This window comes from Puma concolor, chromosome B3 (genome assembly GCF_028749965.1).
Source record: "Puma concolor isolate L17-30 chromosome B3, mPumCon1.1.hap2, whole genome shotgun sequence".
In the NCBI taxonomy this organism is placed as follows: domain Eukaryota; kingdom Metazoa; phylum Chordata; class Mammalia; order Carnivora; family Felidae; genus Puma; species Puma concolor.
Window position 1 is genome coordinate 2,005,752 of NC_141672.1, and position 18,600 is coordinate 2,024,351.

Consider the following 18,600-nt stretch of genomic DNA (forward strand, 5'->3'; position numbering starts at 1 on the left):
GGTGACATTACCCTGGGAGACAAGGAGGTGACCGCTAGAGACAGCAAGTTCAAAATGCCCAAGTTCAAGATGCCATCCTTCGGTGCCTCGGCGCCAAGCAAGTCCTTGGAGGCCGCGGTGGACGTGTCCCTGCCCAAGATCCAGGCGGAAGCATCCCTGCCCTCCATGGAAGCTGAGGTCAAGACCAGGGATGTGACCGTTGAGCTGCCATCTGCCGACCTAGAGGTCAAGACTGCCATGGTGGGCATGAAGCTTCCAGAAGGCCAAATCCCTGAAGGGGAGCTCCAGGAACCCTCGGCAGGAGCCGGAGTCAAAGGGCACCTGCCCAAGGTGCACGTGCCCAGCATGAAGATGCCCAAAGTGGACTTTAAGGCGCCCCAGGTGGACATCAAGGCGCCCAAGTTCGACATGAAGGCCCCCCAGGTGGACATCAAAGGGCCCAAGGTGGACCTGAAGGGCCCAAAAGGGGAGGTGAGTGCGCCCGACGTGGATGTGACACTGCCCAGCGCAGACGTGGACGTCCAGGCACCCATGGCCAAGTTGGAGGGTGACGTTACCCTGGGAGACAAGGAGGTGACCGCTAGAGACAGCAAGTTCAAGATGCCCAAGTTCAAGATGCCATCCTTCGGTGCCTCGGCGCCAAGCAAGTCCTTGGAGGCCGCGGTGGACGTGTCCCTGCCCAAGATCCAGGCGGAAGCGTCCCTGCCCTCCATGGAAGCTGAGGTCAAGACCAGGGATGTGACCGTTGAGCTGCCATCTGCCGACCTAGAGGTCAAGACTGCCATGGTGGGCATGAAGCTTCCAGAAGGCCAAATCCCTGAAGGGGAGCTCCAGGAACCCTCGGCAGGAGCCGGAGTCAAAGGGCACCTGCCCAAGGTGCACATGCCCAGCATGAAGATGCCCAAAGTGGACTTTAAGGCGCCCCAGGTGGACATCAAGGCGCCCAAGTTGGACATCAAGGGACCCAAGGTGGACCTGAAGGGCCCCAAAGGGGAGGTGAGCGCCCCTGACGTGGAAGTGACCCTGCCCAGTGTGCAGATGGACGTCCAGGGACCCACTGCCAAGTTGGAGGGTGACGTTACCCTGGGAGACAAGGAGGTGGCCGCTAGAGACAGCAAGTTCAAAATGCCCAAGTTCAAGATGCCTTCGTTCGGTGCCTCAGCGCCAAGCAAGTCCTTGGAGGCCGCGGTGGACGTTTCCGTGCCCAAGATCCAGGCGGAAGTGTCCCTGCCTTCCATGGAAGCTGAGGTCAAGACCAGTGATGTGACCGTTGAGCTGCCATCTGCTGACCTAGAACTCAAGACTTCCACGGTGGGCCAGAAGCTCCCTGATGTTCAGGTGCCCGAGGGAGAGCTCCAGGAGCCCTCAGCAGGAGCCGGGTTCAAAGGGCACCTGCCCAAGGTGCACATGCCCAGCATCAAGATGCCCAAAGTGGACATCAAAGCCCCCCAGGTGGAGATCAAGGGGCCCAAGGTGGACATCAAAGGACCCAAAGGGGAGGTGAGCACCCCTGACGTGGATGTGACCCTGCCCAGTGTGGAGATGGACGTCCAGGCACCCACCACCAAGTTGGAGGGTGACGTTACCCTGGGAGACAAGGAGGTGACCGCTAGAGACAGCAAGTTCAAAATGCCCAAGTTCAAGATGCCATCCTTCGGTGCCTCGGCGCCAAGCAAGTCCTTGGAGGCCGCGGTGGACGTGTCCCTGCCCAAGATCCAGGCGGAAGCGTCCCTGCCCTCCATGGAAGCTGAGGTCAAGACCAGGGATGTGACCGTTGAGCTGCCATCTGCCGACCTAGAGGTCAAGACTGCCATGGTGGGCATGAAGCTTCCAGAAGGCCAAATCCCTGAAGGGGAGCTCCAGGAACCCTCGGCAGGAGCCGGAGTCAAAGGGCACCTGCCCAAGGTGCACATGCCCAGCATGAAGATGCCCAAAGTGGACTTTAAGGCGCCCCAGGTGGACATCAAGGCGCCCAAGTTCGACATGAAGGCCCCCCAGGTGGACATCAAAGGGCCCAAGGTGGACCTGAAGGGCCCAAAAGGGGAGGTGAGTGCGCCCGACGTGGATGTGACACTGCCCAGTGCAGACGTGGACGTCCAGGCACCCACGGCCAAGTTGGAGGGTGACGTTACCCTGGGAGACAAGGAGGTGACCGCTAGAGACAGCAAGTTCAAGATGCCCAAGTTCAAGATGCCATCCTTCGGTGCCTCGGCGCCAAGCAAGTCCTTGGAGGCCGCGGTGGACGTGTCCCTGACCAAGATCCAGGCGGAAGCGTCCCTGCCCTCCATGGAAGCTGAGGTCAAGACCAGGGATGTGACCGTTGAGCTGCCATCTGCCGACCTAGAGGTCAAGACTGCCATGGTGGGCATGAAGCTTCCAGAAGGCCAAATCCCTGAAGGGGAGCTCCAGGAACCCTCGGCAGGAGCCGGAGTCAAAGGGCACCTGCCCAAGGTGCACATGCCCAGCATGAAGATGCCCAAAGTGGACTTTAAGGCGCCCCAGGTGGACATCAAGGCGCCCAAGTTGGACATCAAGGGACCCAAGGTGGACCTGAAGGGCCCCAAAGGGGAGGTGAGCGCCCCTGACGTGGAAGTGACCCTGCCCAGTGTGCAGATGGACGTCCAGGGACCCACCGCCAAGTTGGAGGGTGACGTTACCCTGGGAGACAAGGAGGTGGCCGCTAGAGACAGCAAGTTCAAAATGCCCAAGTTCAAGATGCCTTCGTTCGGTGCCTCAGCGCCAAGCAAGTCCTTGGAGGCCGCGGTGGACGTTTCCGTGCCCAAGATCCAGGCGGAAGTGTCCCTGCCTTCCATGGAAGCTGAGGTCAAGACCAGTGATGTGACCGTTGAGCTGCCAACTGCTGACCTAGAACTCAAGACTTCCACGGTGGGCCAGAAGCTCCCTGATGTTCAGGTGCCCGAGGGAGAGCTCCAGGAGCCCTCAGCAGGAGCCGGGTTCAAAGGGCACCTGCCCAAGGTGCACATGCCCAGCATCAAGATGCCCAAAGTGGACATCAAAGCCCCCCAGGTGGAGATCAAGGGGCCCAAGGTGGACATCAAAGGACCCAAAGGGGAGGTGAGCACCCCTGACGTGGATGTGACCCTGCCCAGTGTGGAGATGGACGTCCAGGCACCCACCACCAAGTTGGAGGGTGACGTTACCCTGGGAGACAAGGAGGTGACCGCTAGAGACAGCAAGTTCAAAATGCCCAAGTTCAAGATGCCATCCTTCGGTGCCTCGGCGCCAAGCAAGTCCTTGGAGGCCGCGGTGGACGTGTCCCTGCCCAAGATCCAGGCGGAAGCGTCCCTGCCCTCCATGGAAGCTGAGGTCAAGACCAGGGATGTGACCGTTGAGCTGCCATCTGCCGACCTAGAGGTCAAGACTGCCATGGTGGGCATGAAGCTTCCAGAAGGCCAAATCCCTGAAGGGGAGCTCCAGGAACCCTCGGCAGGAGCCGGAGTCAAAGGGCACCTGCCCAAGGTGCACGTGCCCAGCATGAAGATGCCCAAAGTGGACTTTAAGGCGCCCCAGGTGGACATCAAGGCGCCCAAGTTCGACATGAAGGCCCCCCAGGTGGACATCAAAGGGCCCAAGGTGGACCTGAAGGGCCCAAAAGGGGAGGTGAGTGCGCCCGACGTGGATGTGACACTGCCCAGCGCAGACGTGGACGTCCAGGCACCCACGGCCAAGTTGGAGGGTGACGTTACCCTGGGAGACAAGGAGGTGACCGCTAGAGACAGCAAGTTCAAGATGCCCAAGTTCAAGATGCCATCCTTCGGTGCCTCGGCGCCAAGCAAGTCCTTGGAGGCCGCGGTGGACGTGTCCCTGCCCAAGATCCAGGCGGAAGCGTCCCTGCCCTCCATGGAAGCTGAGGTCAAGACCAGGGATGTGACCGTTGAGCTGCCATCTGCCGACCTAGAGGTCAAGACTGCCATGGTGGGCATGAAGCTTCCAGAAGGCCAAATCCCTGAAGGGGAGCTCCAGGAACCCTCGGCAGGAGCCGGAGTCAAAGGGCACCTGCCCAAGGTGCACATGCCCAGCATGAAGATGCCCAAAGTGGACTTTAAGGCGCCCCAGGTGGACATCAAGGCGCCCAAGTTGGACATCAAGGGACCCAAGGTGGACCTGAAGGGCCCCAAAGGGGAGGTGAGCGCCCCTGACGTGGAAGTGACCCTGCCCAGTGTGCAGATGGACGTCCAGGGACCCACCGCCAAGTTGGAGGGTGACGTTACCCTGGGAGACAAGGAGGTGGCCGCTAGAGACAGCAAGTTCAAAATGCCCAAGTTCAAGATGCCTTCGTTCGGTGCCTCAGCGCCAAGCAAGTCCTTGGAGGCCGCGGTGGACGTTTCCGTGCCCAAGATCCAGGCGGAAGTGTCCCTGCCTTCCATGGAAGCTGAGGTCAAGACCAGTGATGTGACCGTTGAGCTGCCAACTGCTGACCTAGAACTCAAGACTTCCACGGTGGGCCAGAAGCTCCCTGATGTTCAGGTGCCCGAGGGAGAGCTCCAGGAGCCCTCAGCAGGAGCCGGGTTCAAAGGGCACCTGCCCAAGGTGCACATGCCCAGCATCAAGATGCCCAAAGTGGACATCAAAGCCCCCCAGGTGGAGATCAAGGGGCCCAAGGTGGACATCAAAGGACCCAAAGGGGAGGTGAGCACCCCTGACGTGGATGTGACCCTGCCCAGTGTGGAGATGGACGTCCAGGCACCCACCACCAAGTTGGAGGGTGACGTTACCCTGGGAGACAAGGAGGTGACCGCTAGAGACAGCAAGTTCAAAATGCCCAAGTTCAAGATGCCATCCTTCGGTGCCTCGGCGCCAAGCAAGTCCTTGGAGGCCGCGGTGGACGTGTCCCTGCCCAAGATCCAGGCGGAAGCGTCCCTGCCCTCCATGGAAGCTGAGGTCAAGACCAGGGATGTGACCGTTGAGCTGCCATCTGCCGACCTAGAGGTCAAGACTGCCATGGTGGGCATGAAGCTTCCAGAAGGCCAAATCCCTGAAGGGGAGCTCCAGGAACCCTCGGCAGGAGCCGGAGTCAAAGGGCACCTGCCCAAGGTGCACATGCCCAGCATGAAGATGCCCAAAGTGGACTTTAAGGCGCCCCAGGTGGACATCAAGGCGCCCAAGTTCGACATGAAGGCCCCCCAGGTGGACATCAAAGGGCCCAAGGTGGACCTGAAGGGCCCAAAAGGGGAGGTGAGTGCGCCCGACGTGGATGTGACACTGCCCAGCGCAGACGTGGACGTCCAGGCACCCACGGCCAAGTTGGAGGGTGACGTTACCCTGGGAGACAAGGAGGTGACCGCTAGAGACAGCAAGTTCAAGATGCCCAAGTTCAAGATGCCATCCTTCGGTGCCTCGGCGCCAAGCAAGTCCTTGGAGGCCGCGGTGGACGTGTCCCTGCCCAAGATCCAGGCGGAAGCGTCCCTGCCCTCCATGGAAGCTGAGGTCAAGACCAGGGATGTGACCGTTGAGCTGCCATCTGCCGACCTAGAGGTCAAGACTGCCATGGTGGGCATGAAGCTTCCAGAAGGCCAAATCCCTGAAGGGGAGCTCCAGGAACCCTCGGCAGGAGCCGGAGTCAAAGGGCACCTGCCCAAGGTGCACATGCCCAGCATGAAGATGCCCAAAGTGGACTTTAAGGCGCCCCAGGTGGACATCAAGGCGCCCAAGTTGGACATCAAGGGACCCAAGGTGGACCTGAAGGGCCCCAAAGGGGAGGTGAGCGCCCCTGACGTGGAAGTGACCCTGCCCAGTGTGCAGATGGACGTCCAGGGACCCACCGCCAAGTTGGAGGGTGACGTTACCCTGGGAGACAAGGAGGTGGCCGCTAGAGACAGCAAGTTCAAAATGCCCAAGTTCAAGATGCCTTCGTTCGGTGCCTCAGCGCCAAGCAAGTCCTTGGAGGCCGCGGTGGACGTTTCCGTGCCCAAGATCCAGGCGGAAGTGTCCCTGCCTTCCATGGAAGCTGAGGTCAAGACCAGTGATGTGACCGTTGAGCTGCCAACTGCTGACCTAGAACTCAAGACTTCCACGGTGGGCCAGAAGCTCCCTGATGTTCAGGTGCCCGAGGGAGAGCTCCAGGAGCCCTCAGCAGGAGCCGGGTTCAAAGGGCACCTGCCCAAGGTGCACATGCCCAGCATCAAGATGCCCAAAGTGGACATCAAAGCCCCCCAGGTGGAGATCAAGGGGCCCAAGGTGGACATCAAAGGACCCAAAGGGGAGGTGAGCACCCCTGACGTGGATGTGACCCTGCCCAGTGTGGAGATGGACGTCCAGGCACCCACCACCAAGTTGGAGGGTGACGTTACCCTGGGAGACAAGGAGGTGACCGCTAGAGACAGCAAGTTCAAAATGCCCAAGTTCAAGATGCCATCCTTCGGTGCCTCGGCGCCAAGCAAGTCCTTGGAGGCCGCGGTGGACGTGTCCCTGCCCAAGATCCAGGCGGAAGCGTCCCTGCCCTCCATGGAAGCTGAGGTCAAGACCAGGGATGTGACCGTTGAGCTGCCATCTGCCGACCTAGAGGTCAAGACTGCCATGGTGGGCATGAAGCTTCCAGAAGGCCAAATCCCTGAAGGGGAGCTCCAGGAACCCTCGGCAGGAGCCGGAGTCAAAGGGCACCTGCCCAAGGTGCACGTGCCCAGCATGAAGATGCCCAAAGTGGACTTTAAGGCGCCCCAGGTGGACATCAAGGCGCCCAAGTTCGACATGAAGGCCCCCCAGGTGGACATCAAAGGGCCCAAGGTGGACCTGAAGGGCCCAAAAGGGGAGGTGAGTGCGCCCGACGTGGATGTGACACTGCCCAGCGCAGACGTGGACGTCCAGGCACCCACGGCCAAGTTGGAGGGTGACGTTACCCTGGGAGACAAGGAGGTGACCGCTAGAGACAGCAAGTTCAAGATGCCCAAGTTCAAGATGCCATCCTTCGGTGCCTCGGCGCCAAGCAAGTCCTTGGAGGCCGCGGTGGACGTGTCCCTGCCCAAGATCCAGGCGGAAGCGTCCCTGCCCTCCATGGAAGCTGAGGTCAAGACCAGGGATGTGACCGTTGAGCTGCCATCTGCCGACCTAGAGGTCAAGACTGCCATGGTGGGCATGAAGCTTCCAGAAGGCCAAATCCCTGAAGGGGAGCTCCAGGAACCCTCGGCAGGAGCCGGAGTCAAAGGGCACCTGCCCAAGGTGCACATGCCCAGCATGAAGATGCCCAAAGTGGACTTTAAGGCGCCCCAGGTGGACATCAAGGCGCCCAAGTTGGACATCAAGGGACCCAAGGTGGACCTGAAGGGCCCCAAAGGGGAGGTGAGCGCCCCTGACGTGGAAGTGACCCTGCCCAGTGTGCAGATGGACGTCCAGGGACCCACCGCCAAGTTGGAGGGTGACGTTACCCTGGGAGACAAGGAGGTGGCCGCTAGAGACAGCAAGTTCAAAATGCCCAAGTTCAAGATGCCTTCGTTCGGTGCCTCAGCGCCAAGCAAGTCCTTGGAGGCCGCGGTGGACGTTTCCGTGCCCAAGATCCAGGCGGAAGTGTCCCTGCCTTCCATGGAAGCTGAGGTCAAGACCAGTGATGTGACCGTTGAGCTGCCAACTGCTGACCTAGAACTCAAGACTTCCACGGTGGGCCAGAAGCTCCCTGATGTTCAGGTGCCCGAGGGAGAGCTCCAGGAGCCCTCAGCAGGAGCCGGGTTCAAAGGGCACCTGCCCAAGGTGCACATGCCCAGCATCAAGATGCCCAAAGTGGACATCAAAGCCCCCCAGGTGGAGATCAAGGGGCCCAAGGTGGACATCAAAGGACCCAAAGGGGAGGTGAGCACCCCTGACGTGGATGTGACCCTGCCCAGTGTGGAGATGGACGTCCAGGCACCCACCACCAAGTTGGAGGGTGACGTTACCCTGGGAGACAAGGAGGTGACCGCTAGAGACAGCAAGTTCAAAATGCCCAAGTTCAAGATGCCATCCTTCGGTGCCTCGGCGCCAAGCAAGTCCTTGGAGGCCGCGGTGGACGTGTCCCTGCCCAAGATCCAGGCGGAAGCGTCCCTGCCCTCCATGGAAGCTGAGGTCAAGACCAGGGATGTGACCGTTGAGCTGCCATCTGCCGACCTAGAGGTCAAGACTGCCATGGTGGGCATGAAGCTTCCAGAAGGCCAAATCCCTGAAGGGGAGCTCCAGGAACCCTCGGCAGGAGCCGGAGTCAAAGGGCACCTGCCCAAGGTGCACGTGCCCAGCATGAAGATGCCCAAAGTGGACTTTAAGGCGCCCCAGGTGGACATCAAGGCGCCCAAGTTCGACATGAAGGCCCCCCAGGTGGACATCAAAGGGCCCAAGGTGGACCTGAAGGGCCCAAAAGGGGAGGTGAGTGCGCCCGACGTGGATGTGACACTGCCCAGCGCAGACGTGGACGTCCAGGCACCCACGGCCAAGTTGGAGGGTGACGTTACCCTGGGAGACAAGGAGGTGACCGCTAGAGACAGCAAGTTCAAGATGCCCAAGTTCAAGATGCCATCCTTCGGTGCCTCGGCGCCAAGCAAGTCCTTGGAGGCCGCGGTGGACGTGTCCCTGCCCAAGATCCAGGCGGAAGCGTCCCTGCCCTCCATGGAAGCTGAGGTCAAGACCAGGGATGTGACCGTTGAGCTGCCATCTGCCGACCTAGAGGTCAAGACTGCCATGGTGGGCATGAAGCTTCCAGAAGGCCAAATCCCTGAAGGGGAGCTCCAGGAACCCTCGGCAGGAGCCGGAGTCAAAGGGCACCTGCCCAAGGTGCACATGCCCAGCATGAAGATGCCCAAAGTGGACTTTAAGGCGCCCCAGGTGGACATCAAGGCGCCCAAGTTGGACATCAAGGGACCCAAGGTGGACCTGAAGGGCCCCAAAGGGGAGGTGAGCGCCCCTGACGTGGAAGTGACCCTGCCCAGTGTGCAGATGGACGTCCAGGGACCCACCGCCAAGTTGGAGGGTGACGTTACCCTGGGAGACAAGGAGGTGGCCGCTAGAGACAGCAAGTTCAAAATGCCCAAGTTCAAGATGCCTTCGTTCGGTGCCTCAGCGCCAAGCAAGTCCTTGGAGGCCGCGGTGGACGTTTCCGTGCCCAAGATCCAGGCGGAAGTGTCCCTGCCTTCCATGGAAGCTGAGGTCAAGACCAGTGATGTGACCGTTGAGCTGCCAACTGCTGACCTAGAACTCAAGACTTCCACGGTGGGCCAGAAGCTCCCTGATGTTCAGGTGCCCGAGGGAGAGCTCCAGGAGCCCTCAGCAGGAGCCGGGTTCAAAGGGCACCTGCCCAAGGTGCACATGCCCAGCATCAAGATGCCCAAAGTGGACATCAAAGCCCCCCAGGTGGAGATCAAGGGGCCCAAGGTGGACATCAAAGGACCCAAAGGGGAGGTGAGCACCCCTGACGTGGATGTGACCCTGCCCAGTGTGGAGATGGACGTCCAGGCACCCACCACCAAGTTGGAGGGTGACGTTACCCTGGGAGACAAGGAGGTGACCGCTAGAGACAGCAAGTTCAAAATGCCCAAGTTCAAGATGCCATCCTTCGGTGCCTCGGCGCCAAGCAAGTCCTTGGAGGCCGCGGTGGACGTGTCCCTGCCCAAGATCCAGGCGGAAGCGTCCCTGCCCTCCATGGAAGCTGAGGTCAAGACCAGGGATGTGACCGTTGAGCTGCCATCTGCCGACCTAGAGGTCAAGACTGCCATGGTGGGCATGAAGCTTCCAGAAGGCCAAATCCCTGAAGGGGAGCTCCAGGAACCCTCGGCAGGAGCCGGAGTCAAAGGGCACCTGCCCAAGGTGCACGTGCCCAGCATGAAGATGCCCAAAGTGGACTTTAAGGCGCCCCAGGTGGACATCAAGGCGCCCAAGTTCGACATGAAGGCCCCCCAGGTGGACATCAAAGGGCCCAAGGTGGACCTGAAGGGCCCAAAAGGGGAGGTGAGTGCGCCCGACGTGGATGTGACACTGCCCAGCGCAGACGTGGACGTCCAGGCACCCACGGCCAAGTTGGAGGGTGACGTTACCCTGGGAGACAAGGAGGTGACCGCTAGAGACAGCAAGTTCAAGATGCCCAAGTTCAAGATGCCATCCTTCGGTGCCTCGGCGCCAAGCAAGTCCTTGGAGGCCGCGGTGGACGTGTCCCTGCCCAAGATCCAGGCGGAAGCGTCCCTGCCCTCCATGGAAGCTGAGGTCAAGACCAGGGATGTGACCGTTGAGCTGCCATCTGCCGACCTAGAGGTCAAGACTGCCATGGTGGGCATGAAGCTTCCAGAAGGCCAAATCCCTGAAGGGGAGCTCCAGGAACCCTCGGCAGGAGCCGGAGTCAAAGGGCACCTGCCCAAAGTGCACATGCCCAGCATGAAGATGCCCAAAGTGGACTTTAAGGCGCCCCAGGTGGACATCAAGGCGCCCAAGTTGGACATCAAGGGACCCAAGGTGGACCTGAAGGGCCCCAAAGGGGAGGTGAGCGCCCCTGACGTGGAAGTGACCCTGCCCAGTGTGCAGATGGACGTCCAGGGACCCACCGCCAAGTTGGAGGGTGACGTTACCCTGGGAGACAAGGAGGTGGCCGCTAGAGACAGCAAGTTCAAAATGCCCAAGTTCAAGATGCCTTCGTTCGGTGCCTCAGCGCCAAGCAAGTCCTTGGAGGCCGCGGTGGACGTTTCCGTGCCCAAGATCCAGGCGGAAGTGTCCCTGCCTTCCATGGAAGCTGAGGTCAAGACCAGTGATGTGACCGTTGAGCTGCCATCTGCTGACCTAGAACTCAAGACTTCCACGGTGGGCCAGAAGCTCCCTGATGTTCAGGTGCCCGAGGGAGAGCTCCAGGAGCCCTCAGCAGGAGCCGGGTTCAAAGGGCACCTGCCCAAGGTGCACATGCCCAGCATCAAGATGCCCAAAGTGGACATCAAAGCCCCCCAGGTGGAGATCAAGGGGCCCAAGGTGGACATCAAAGGACCCAAAGGGGAGGTGAGCACCCCTGACGTGGATGTGACCCTGCCCAGTGTGGAGATGGACGTCCAGGCACCCACCACCAAGTTGGAGGGTGACGTTACCCTGGGAGACAAGGAGGTGACCGCTAGAGACAGCAAGTTCAAAATGCCCAAGTTCAAGATGCCATCCTTCGGTGCCTCGGCGCCAAGCAAGTCCTTGGAGGCCGCGGTGGACGTGTCCCTGCCCAAGATCCAGGCGGAAGCGTCCCTGCCCTCCATGGAAGCTGAGGTCAAGACCAGGGATGTGACCGTTGAGCTGCCATCTGCCGACCTAGAGGTCAAGACTGCCATGGTGGGCATGAAGCTTCCAGAAGGCCAAATCCCTGAAGGGGAGCTCCAGGAACCCTCGGCAGGAGCCGGAGTCAAAGGGCACCTGCCCAAGGTGCACGTGCCCAGCATGAAGATGCCCAAAGTGGACTTTAAGGCGCCCCAGGTGGACATCAAGGCGCCCAAGTTCGACATGAAGGCCCCCCAGGTGGACATCAAAGGGCCCAAGGTGGACCTGAAGGGCCCAAAAGGGGAGGTGAGTGCGCCCGACGTGGATGTGACACTGCCCAGCGCAGACGTGGACGTCCAGGCACCCACGGCCAAGTTGGAGGGTGACGTTACCCTGGGAGACAAGGAGGTGACCGCTAGAGACAGCAAGTTCAAGATGCCCAAGTTCAAGATGCCATCCTTCGGTGCCTCGGCGCCAAGCAAGTCCTTGGAGGCCGCGGTGGACGTGTCCCTGCCCAAGATCCAGGCGGAAGCGTCCCTGCCCTCCATGGAAGCTGAGGTCAAGACCAGGGATGTGACCGTTGAGCTGCCATCTGCCGACCTAGAGGTCAAGACTGCCATGGTGGGCATGAAGCTTCCAGAAGGCCAAATCCCTGAAGGGGAGCTCCAGGAACCCTCGGCAGGAGCCGGAGTCAAAGGGCACCTGCCCAAGGTGCACATGCCCAGCATGAAGATGCCCAAAGTGGACTTTAAGGCGCCCCAGGTGGACATCAAGGCGCCCAAGTTGGACATCAAGGGACCCAAGGTGGACCTGAAGGGCCCCAAAGGGGAGGTGAGCGCCCCTGACGTGGAAGTGACCCTGCCCAGTGTGCAGATGGACGTCCAGGGACCCACCGCCAAGTTGGAGGGTGACGTTACCCTGGGAGACAAGGAGGTGGCCGCTAGAGACAGCAAGTTCAAAATGCCCAAGTTCAAGATGCCTTCGTTCGGTGCCTCAGCGCCAAGCAAGTCCTTGGAGGCCGCGGTGGACGTTTCCGTGCCCAAGATCCAGGCGGAAGTGTCCCTGCCTTCCATGGAAGCTGAGGTCAAGACCAGTGATGTGACCGTTGAGCTGCCATCTGCTGACCTAGAACTCAAGACTTCCACGGTGGGCCAGAAGCTCCCTGATGTTCAGGTGCCCGAGGGAGAGCTCCAGGAGCCCTCAGCAGGAGCCGGGTTCAAAGGGCACCTGCCCAAGGTGCACATGCCCAGCATCAAGATGCCCAAAGTGGACATCAAAGCCCCCCAGGTGGAGATCAAGGGGCCCAAGGTGGACATCAAAGGACCCAAAGGGGAGGTGAGCACCCCTGACGTGGATGTGACCCTGTCCAGTGTGGAGATGGACGTCCAGGCACCCACGGCCAAGTTGGAGGGTGACGTTACCCTGGGAGACAAGGAGGTGACCGCTAGAGACAGCAAGTTCAAGATGCCCAAGTGCAAGATGCCATCCTTCGGTGCCTCGGCGCCAAGCAAGTCCTTGGAGGCCGCGGTGGACGTGTCCCTGCCCAAGATCCAGGCGGAAGCGTCCCTGCCCTCCATGGAAGCTGAGGTCAAGACCAGGGATGTGACCGTTGAGCTGCCATCTGCCGACCTAGAGGTCAAGACTGCCATGGTGGGCATGAAGCTTCCAGAAGGCCAAATCCCTGAAGGGGAGCTCCAGGAACCCTCGGCAGGAGCCGGAGTCAAAGGGCACCTGCCCAAGGTGCACATGCTCAGCATGAAGATGCCCAAAGTGGACTTTAAGGCGCCCCAGGTGGACATCAAGGCCCCCAAAGTGGACATCAAGGGACCCAAGGTGGATCTGAAGGGCCCCAAAGGGGATGTGAGCGCGCCCGATGTGGATGCGATTCTGCCCAGCGCAGAGGTGGACGTCCAGGCACCCACGGCCAAGTTGGAGGGTGACGTTACCCTGGGAGACAAGGAGGTGACCACTAGAGACAGCATGTTCAAAATGCCCAAGTTCAAGATGCCGTCCCTCGGTGCTTCAGCGCCAAGCAAGTCCTTGGAGGCTGCGGTGGACGTGTCCCTGCCCAAGATCCAGGCGGAAGCGTCCCTGCCCTCCATGGAAGCTGAGGTCAAGTCCAGTGATGTTTCCGTTGAGCTGCCGTCTGCTGACCTAGAACTCAAGACTGCCATCGTAGCCGACAAGCTCCTGGAGATCGAAATGCCCGAGGGGGAGCCCCAGGAACCCTCGGCAGGAGCCGGACTCAAAGGGCACGTGCCCAAGGTGCACATGCCCAGCGTGAAGATGCCCAAAGTGGACTTTAAGGCGCCCCAGGTGGACATCAAGGGCCCTAAATTGGACGTGAAGACCGCCGGAGGGGAGTTGAGCGCCCCCGACATGGATGTGACCCTGCCCAGCGTGGACGTGGACGCCCGGTCTCCCAGGACTAAGTCAGATGTGGATATGTCCTCTCGGAACCTGGAACTGTTTTCTAAAGGAAGCAAGTTGAAGGTTCCTAAAATCAACATTTCTTCTTCTGGTCACCCCAGTAGTAAGTCCTCTCTGGTCTCTCCACCTGTTGAGGGAATTGCCAAAGATGTTGACCTCAGTCCTTCTTCTGGCCCCATGCATCCCGTCGTACGTGCTCGTGGTGAGGATGCCGTCACAGTCAAAGGTGACGTAGGTCTCTCAATTGGGAAAGATGGAAGTCGAAGCAAAAGCAAAAAATCCCATTTTAAACTCCCCAAAGTCTTTTCTCCACCTGGGAAATCGCCTAAAGTGTTCTTAGCTTTTGGAGGAGATGTTGCCATGCGTTCGCCTCCGAGCGAGTCTGCGCATGGCGGGTCCCCGGGGCTGTCCAGTACTTCTGAAACTTCCCTGCCGGAGTCCCGGCCCGGCTGGCTCAGTGGTCCCCGTGGGGATTCCTCTAGCCTCATTCCGGGTGAGGACGTCACACTTACAAAGTACCAGGTGACCATCCCCCGTGACCCTGCCTCTCCCGAGCTGCCCTATGTAGGCCTGTCTGGGTCCCAGGCGGAGTCTCAGTTGCCCAGCGTGGCCGGTGCCGTGGACTCCCCATCCAGCGAGAATATTCTGCTGTCCCGGCCTGATGGCCACAGTGGCCCAGTGCACACCGTATTTCCTGAATCTTATGGCTGCGTGACTTTTCCTAAATTTCATCGACCAAAGTTCCAAGTGTCATCCCCCCAATCAGCAGCTGGCATGGCGGAGCCCGGAGCTGCCGAGGGTGTCCCCGCCCTGTCCCCTCCCCTCCCTGAGTGGGGACCGCACTCCTCGGCCAGGGAAGCCACGGGGTTCCCCTTGCCAGGCAGTCAGTTGGCGTCCGCAGGAGTCTCTGTGTCCACGGTGGCAGAGGGACATGTGGGCACCGTGGGGACATCAGCAGTGGCTGGAGGGGAAGCCCCAGCCGGAGACGCGGAGCCTGAGGGGAGGGGTGGTCCTGTGAGAGCACCAAGAGTCAAGCTTCCCTCTTTCCGCTGGTCCCCCAAAAAGGGGGCGGAGTCCAAAGCAGCCCCTGGAGCCGCCCCGCCACCGGGGGTTTCCCTGCCACCAGCAGCAGCAGGTGAGGATGTGAGTCTTGGGCAGGAGGGAGAGAAGGGGGTGGTCAGAGCACCCACCCTCGCCCTACTGAAGGTCTCACCTCCCACAATGACGGCTTCCACAGGAGGGGCCGGCGGAAGTGGCGGGGGCGGGGGTGCAGGTGCAGCAGCTGGGCCCCCAGAAGGAGCGGACGTGACCCTCCACCCCACACAGGCCCACGCTCCCGGTGCCGGCTTCGTCGAAGATGCGCTCAGACCCGCCGAGGCCCCGCCGGAGGCGAGCCTGTCCACCCGTGGCCCGTCCCTTGGAGACAGCAGCAGAGAGCACGGTCTCGGGGACAGCTCGCAAAGCCAGCTTTGTGGGGAGGTGATGGCCCCCTCAACAGAGGTCCCCCTGCAGCCGTCCCGGACAACCCCAGATGCCGCCTCCCCCACGGAGGGGAGCCCAGCGCGGGAGGCGCCAGCGGGAGTCACCCCGGCCGGCCCCAGGGAGAGCTGGTTTAGAATGCCCGCGCTGCGTCTGCCCAGCTTCAGGCGCCCCTCCAAGGAGAGGCCTGGGTCTGCAGGGCTGGGGGCTCAGGGGCCCGCGCCTGCCACCAGTGCACCAGGGGAGGGACAGGCACCGACCACAGTCCGGAGTCAGGGTGTCCCTGTTCCTGAGTCCGAGGAGGAGACGACTAAGTGCCCGCGGCCCCTGGAGGCCGGTGCCGACGTGGGAGCCACTGGCATCGAAGCTTCTCACACGGACGTTCCGCAGAGGAATCTAGACCTTCAGGCCCCTGCTGCCGGCACGTCCACTCCCGAGGTCAGGGTCCGGCCAGGCGCAGGCTCCCTGCCCCTCCGGGTGTGCGGGACACTCGCAGAGCCCCACGGGCCTCCAGGAGAAGCAGGCCAGCGCCCCCTTGCTGGGACAGCAGCAGCGCAGGGCCCGGCCGGGGGCCCTGAGGAGCCGCCTCCCCAGCCCGAAGGCCCCCTCAGACTGAGGGCCTCCAGTACCGACGTGCCGTCCCAGGTTTCCGTGGTCAACGTGGGTCAAGTCTGGGAGGACTCTGTGCTCACTGTCCAGTTCCCCAAGTTAAAGGTTCCGAGGTTCAGCTTCCCAGCCCCCAGCGCGGAGGCTGACGTTTTCGTGCCCCGTGTCAGAGAGCTGCCGTCCCCACAGAGCCATCCTGACACCGCCCTGCTCGGGCAAAGCCCCGGCGCCCGGGACGCCGGCGTCCTGAAGGCGCCCGAGGCCGTCTCCTCAGAAGCCGCCCCCATCTGTAAGGTCAGGGTGCACATTCAGAGCGCGGAGGCCGAGAGCAGGCAGGTCACCGTACAAAGCACGGTGACAGCCATGTACACGGAGCTCTCGGAGCCCCAGGCTCTTCCTGCCCGGATCGTGCGGGAGTCAGAGGTCCCTGCGTCAGAGGCCCAAACGCCTTCCTACGGGTTCTCCTTACTAAAGGGGAGGGTCCCTGAGCCCACCGCTCGGTCGCAGGCACACGCGGTGACTGCGGACCCTGGGCCAAGAGGGCGCCTTCACCAGCCAGCCCCAGGAGCAGGACCTGTTTCTGGAGACCCGCAGCCTGACACCGGAGAGCCCTTTGAAATTCTCTCTCCCGATGGAGACGTGCCGGGAATGCCAGCCTGCTCTTCTGACCTCCATTCTGGCCATGGGCCTGCAGACAGCTGTTCTGACGAGGAGCCCGCGGAAATTCTCGAGTTCCCGCCACAAGAGGGCCGGGAGGACGGGGCCCCCAGAGCGAAAGCGCAAGGTAAAAGGTCCTCCGGCCTGTTCCGGTTTTGGCTCCCCAGCATCGGGTTTTCTTCCTCTGTCGCCGAGGCCAGCACTGACCCCCAGGCCGAAGCCCCGACACCCGCTCCGGTCCAGACGCAGCCCGAGGCGCGGCCGCCGTACCCGCAGGAGAGAGCGGGCTGGTTTCGATTGCCCAGGTTGGGCTTCTCCTCGTCTCCCACCAAGAAAAGCAAGAGCGCGGAGGCGGAGGCGGGTCCGGCCGAGCAGCACCTCCAGGAAGAGGCAGGCACCTTCTTTGACGCCCGAGAAAGCTTCTCCCCCGAGGAGCAGGAAGAGGGGGGGTCGGCAGAGGCCGCGGGCTCCGGGGCGATGGTGGCCTCCGCGGCGAGAACCGAGCTGATCCTGCTGGAGGGGGACGGAGCCGCCAGCCGGGCCCCGGAGCCCAGGCCCGGCAGCGAATGAGGGCCGGGCAGGGGAGACCCTTCCCCGGAGGACGGGCGCCCAAACGAAATCCCGAGGCAGAGGCCCCGCCGCGTACGGTGCTCCCGTCCCGCGGCCCACGGGACTGAGGCGCAGGGCGGCGGTGCCCGGACGGACGTGGCTCTCCGGGGCGGGAGCCCCGTGGGGACCCCCGGGGTAGCGGGGCCGCGGAGGGTGTAGAAGTAGTTTCGCTGTCCTGTGGCCCCTGTCTGGTCCTGCCCCGTCTCAGGTGGAGTCTGGCGCCTTCCAGGAAGCCCCCCCCCCCCCCCACCTGCTTGCCTGTCACGAGCTCACTCCCGGCCTCACCCAGGCGAGCTTGGGGACGACATGCGACACACGCACGCGGGGCGGAGGGAGGTGGCTGCGGGCGGGTGAGCCAGCCGAGGGGGCACCCGTCCGTGCCTGCACGGCCCCGCGCGGTCCCCGAGCCCCTTCGCGCACACGCTGCCACCAGGCCTCCCGCGGAAGCTCCCTGGCTGTCCCCAGATGGGCAATAAAGGACAGGATGCACCCACAGCACTGGCTGCGAGGTCTTGTGTTCCGCTCGCACTCCCCACGCACGCCCAGAACCAGTCTGGGCCGAGTTGCCGTGGGAGAGAGTTCGGGGGGATGTTAGAGCAGACCTTCGCTTACCCGCGTGTCCGTCAGATCCTTCTCGAGTCAGCGGCTGTGAGAGACCGAAAGGAAGGAGGCGCAGGCCGGGAGCTCAGTGTGGCCACGCTGCCACTGCTCGGCGGGAAGGACAGGGACAGAGCAGGGCAGTTGGCTGTGACAGGCCGTCTGGGAGGCCTTCCTTCACCTCCTTCCCAGCAGCCACGGGGAACACATGGGGGGGCAGCAGACTGAGGCTCCAGGGTCCCCCACCCCCGTGTCAGCTCTCCACCCGCCTCCGCTGCCCGCGGCGCTCGTCCTGGGCCCAGGGCACCCGCCCGCTCTCCCCTCCCTCCTTGCCCCTGCTGGCCCCCGGAGACCCGCCACCTCGCCCCCTGAGAGGAAGGGCTGCTCTCGGGCTGAGGGGAGGGTGCAGCAGCGAAGAGCTGGGCTGGGAGCCCCCCCGCGCGGTGCTGCCCTGGCAGGGAGGGGCGGGGCTGGGGCGCTCCCCCTCGCCCCCGCACACACGGGCCTTTCCCTGTGGCGGGCTGGGCGAGCCACCCGAGTCAGGGGACGTGAAATGCTCTGGCAAGTGGGCACGAGGACTCTGGGCAGTTCACGAATGAGGACGGAGAAGGAGGTCGGTGGGGTCTTTGTCCCAAAAGTCCAGTGAGGCCAGCCCACCGTCCAGGCGCCGGCAGCCTCCCTCTCCCATCCGTCCTGCAGACACGGTGCGTGCGGCCCTCCTGGGGACCCCGCACGCAGGGGTCTGCCTGACCCCACGGGGGTCTCGCCTCCCCTGAAGCTGGGGTCAAGACCCGAGGCCCCGGGGCCCTGGCGCCGGAGGCGGGAGGGGCCGCAGAGTCTCCCGACGGGGCCTCGATGCCGCGTGGACCCACCCGGGCCGCGTCCCCATGCTCCCACAGACGGGCCGCCGAAGACAATGCGCATTTAAGACCTCCCGGTCCCTCCCTGTGGGTCGGGGGTCCGAGCACAGCTCAGCTGGGTCCTCTGCTCAGGGCCCCACAGGCTGCGAGCCGGGGCTGGGCTCTCGTGGCT

At 62.4% G+C, this 18,600-nt stretch overlaps 1 protein-coding gene across 26 annotated transcripts in view; it reads left to right on the plus strand.

The window, feature by feature from the left end:
- Positions 1–17,466, plus strand: part of AHNAK2 (AHNAK nucleoprotein 2) — a 34,832-nt gene extending 17,366 nt beyond the window's left edge. For 2 of the 26 annotated variants that reach the window (XM_086708603.1, XM_086708606.1), the window contains exon 8: positions 178–17,466. In XM_086708603.1, the coding sequence (XP_086564729.1) occupies positions 178–16,932 (16,755 nt within the window). In that variant the 3' untranslated portion in view covers positions 16,933–17,466. The remainder of the gene's footprint in view (positions 1–177) is intronic. The other 24 variants (XM_086708620.1, XM_086708631.1, XM_086708622.1 and 21 more) reach the window with 24 other exon arrangements.
- Positions 17,467–18,600: the final 1,134 nt, after the last annotated feature.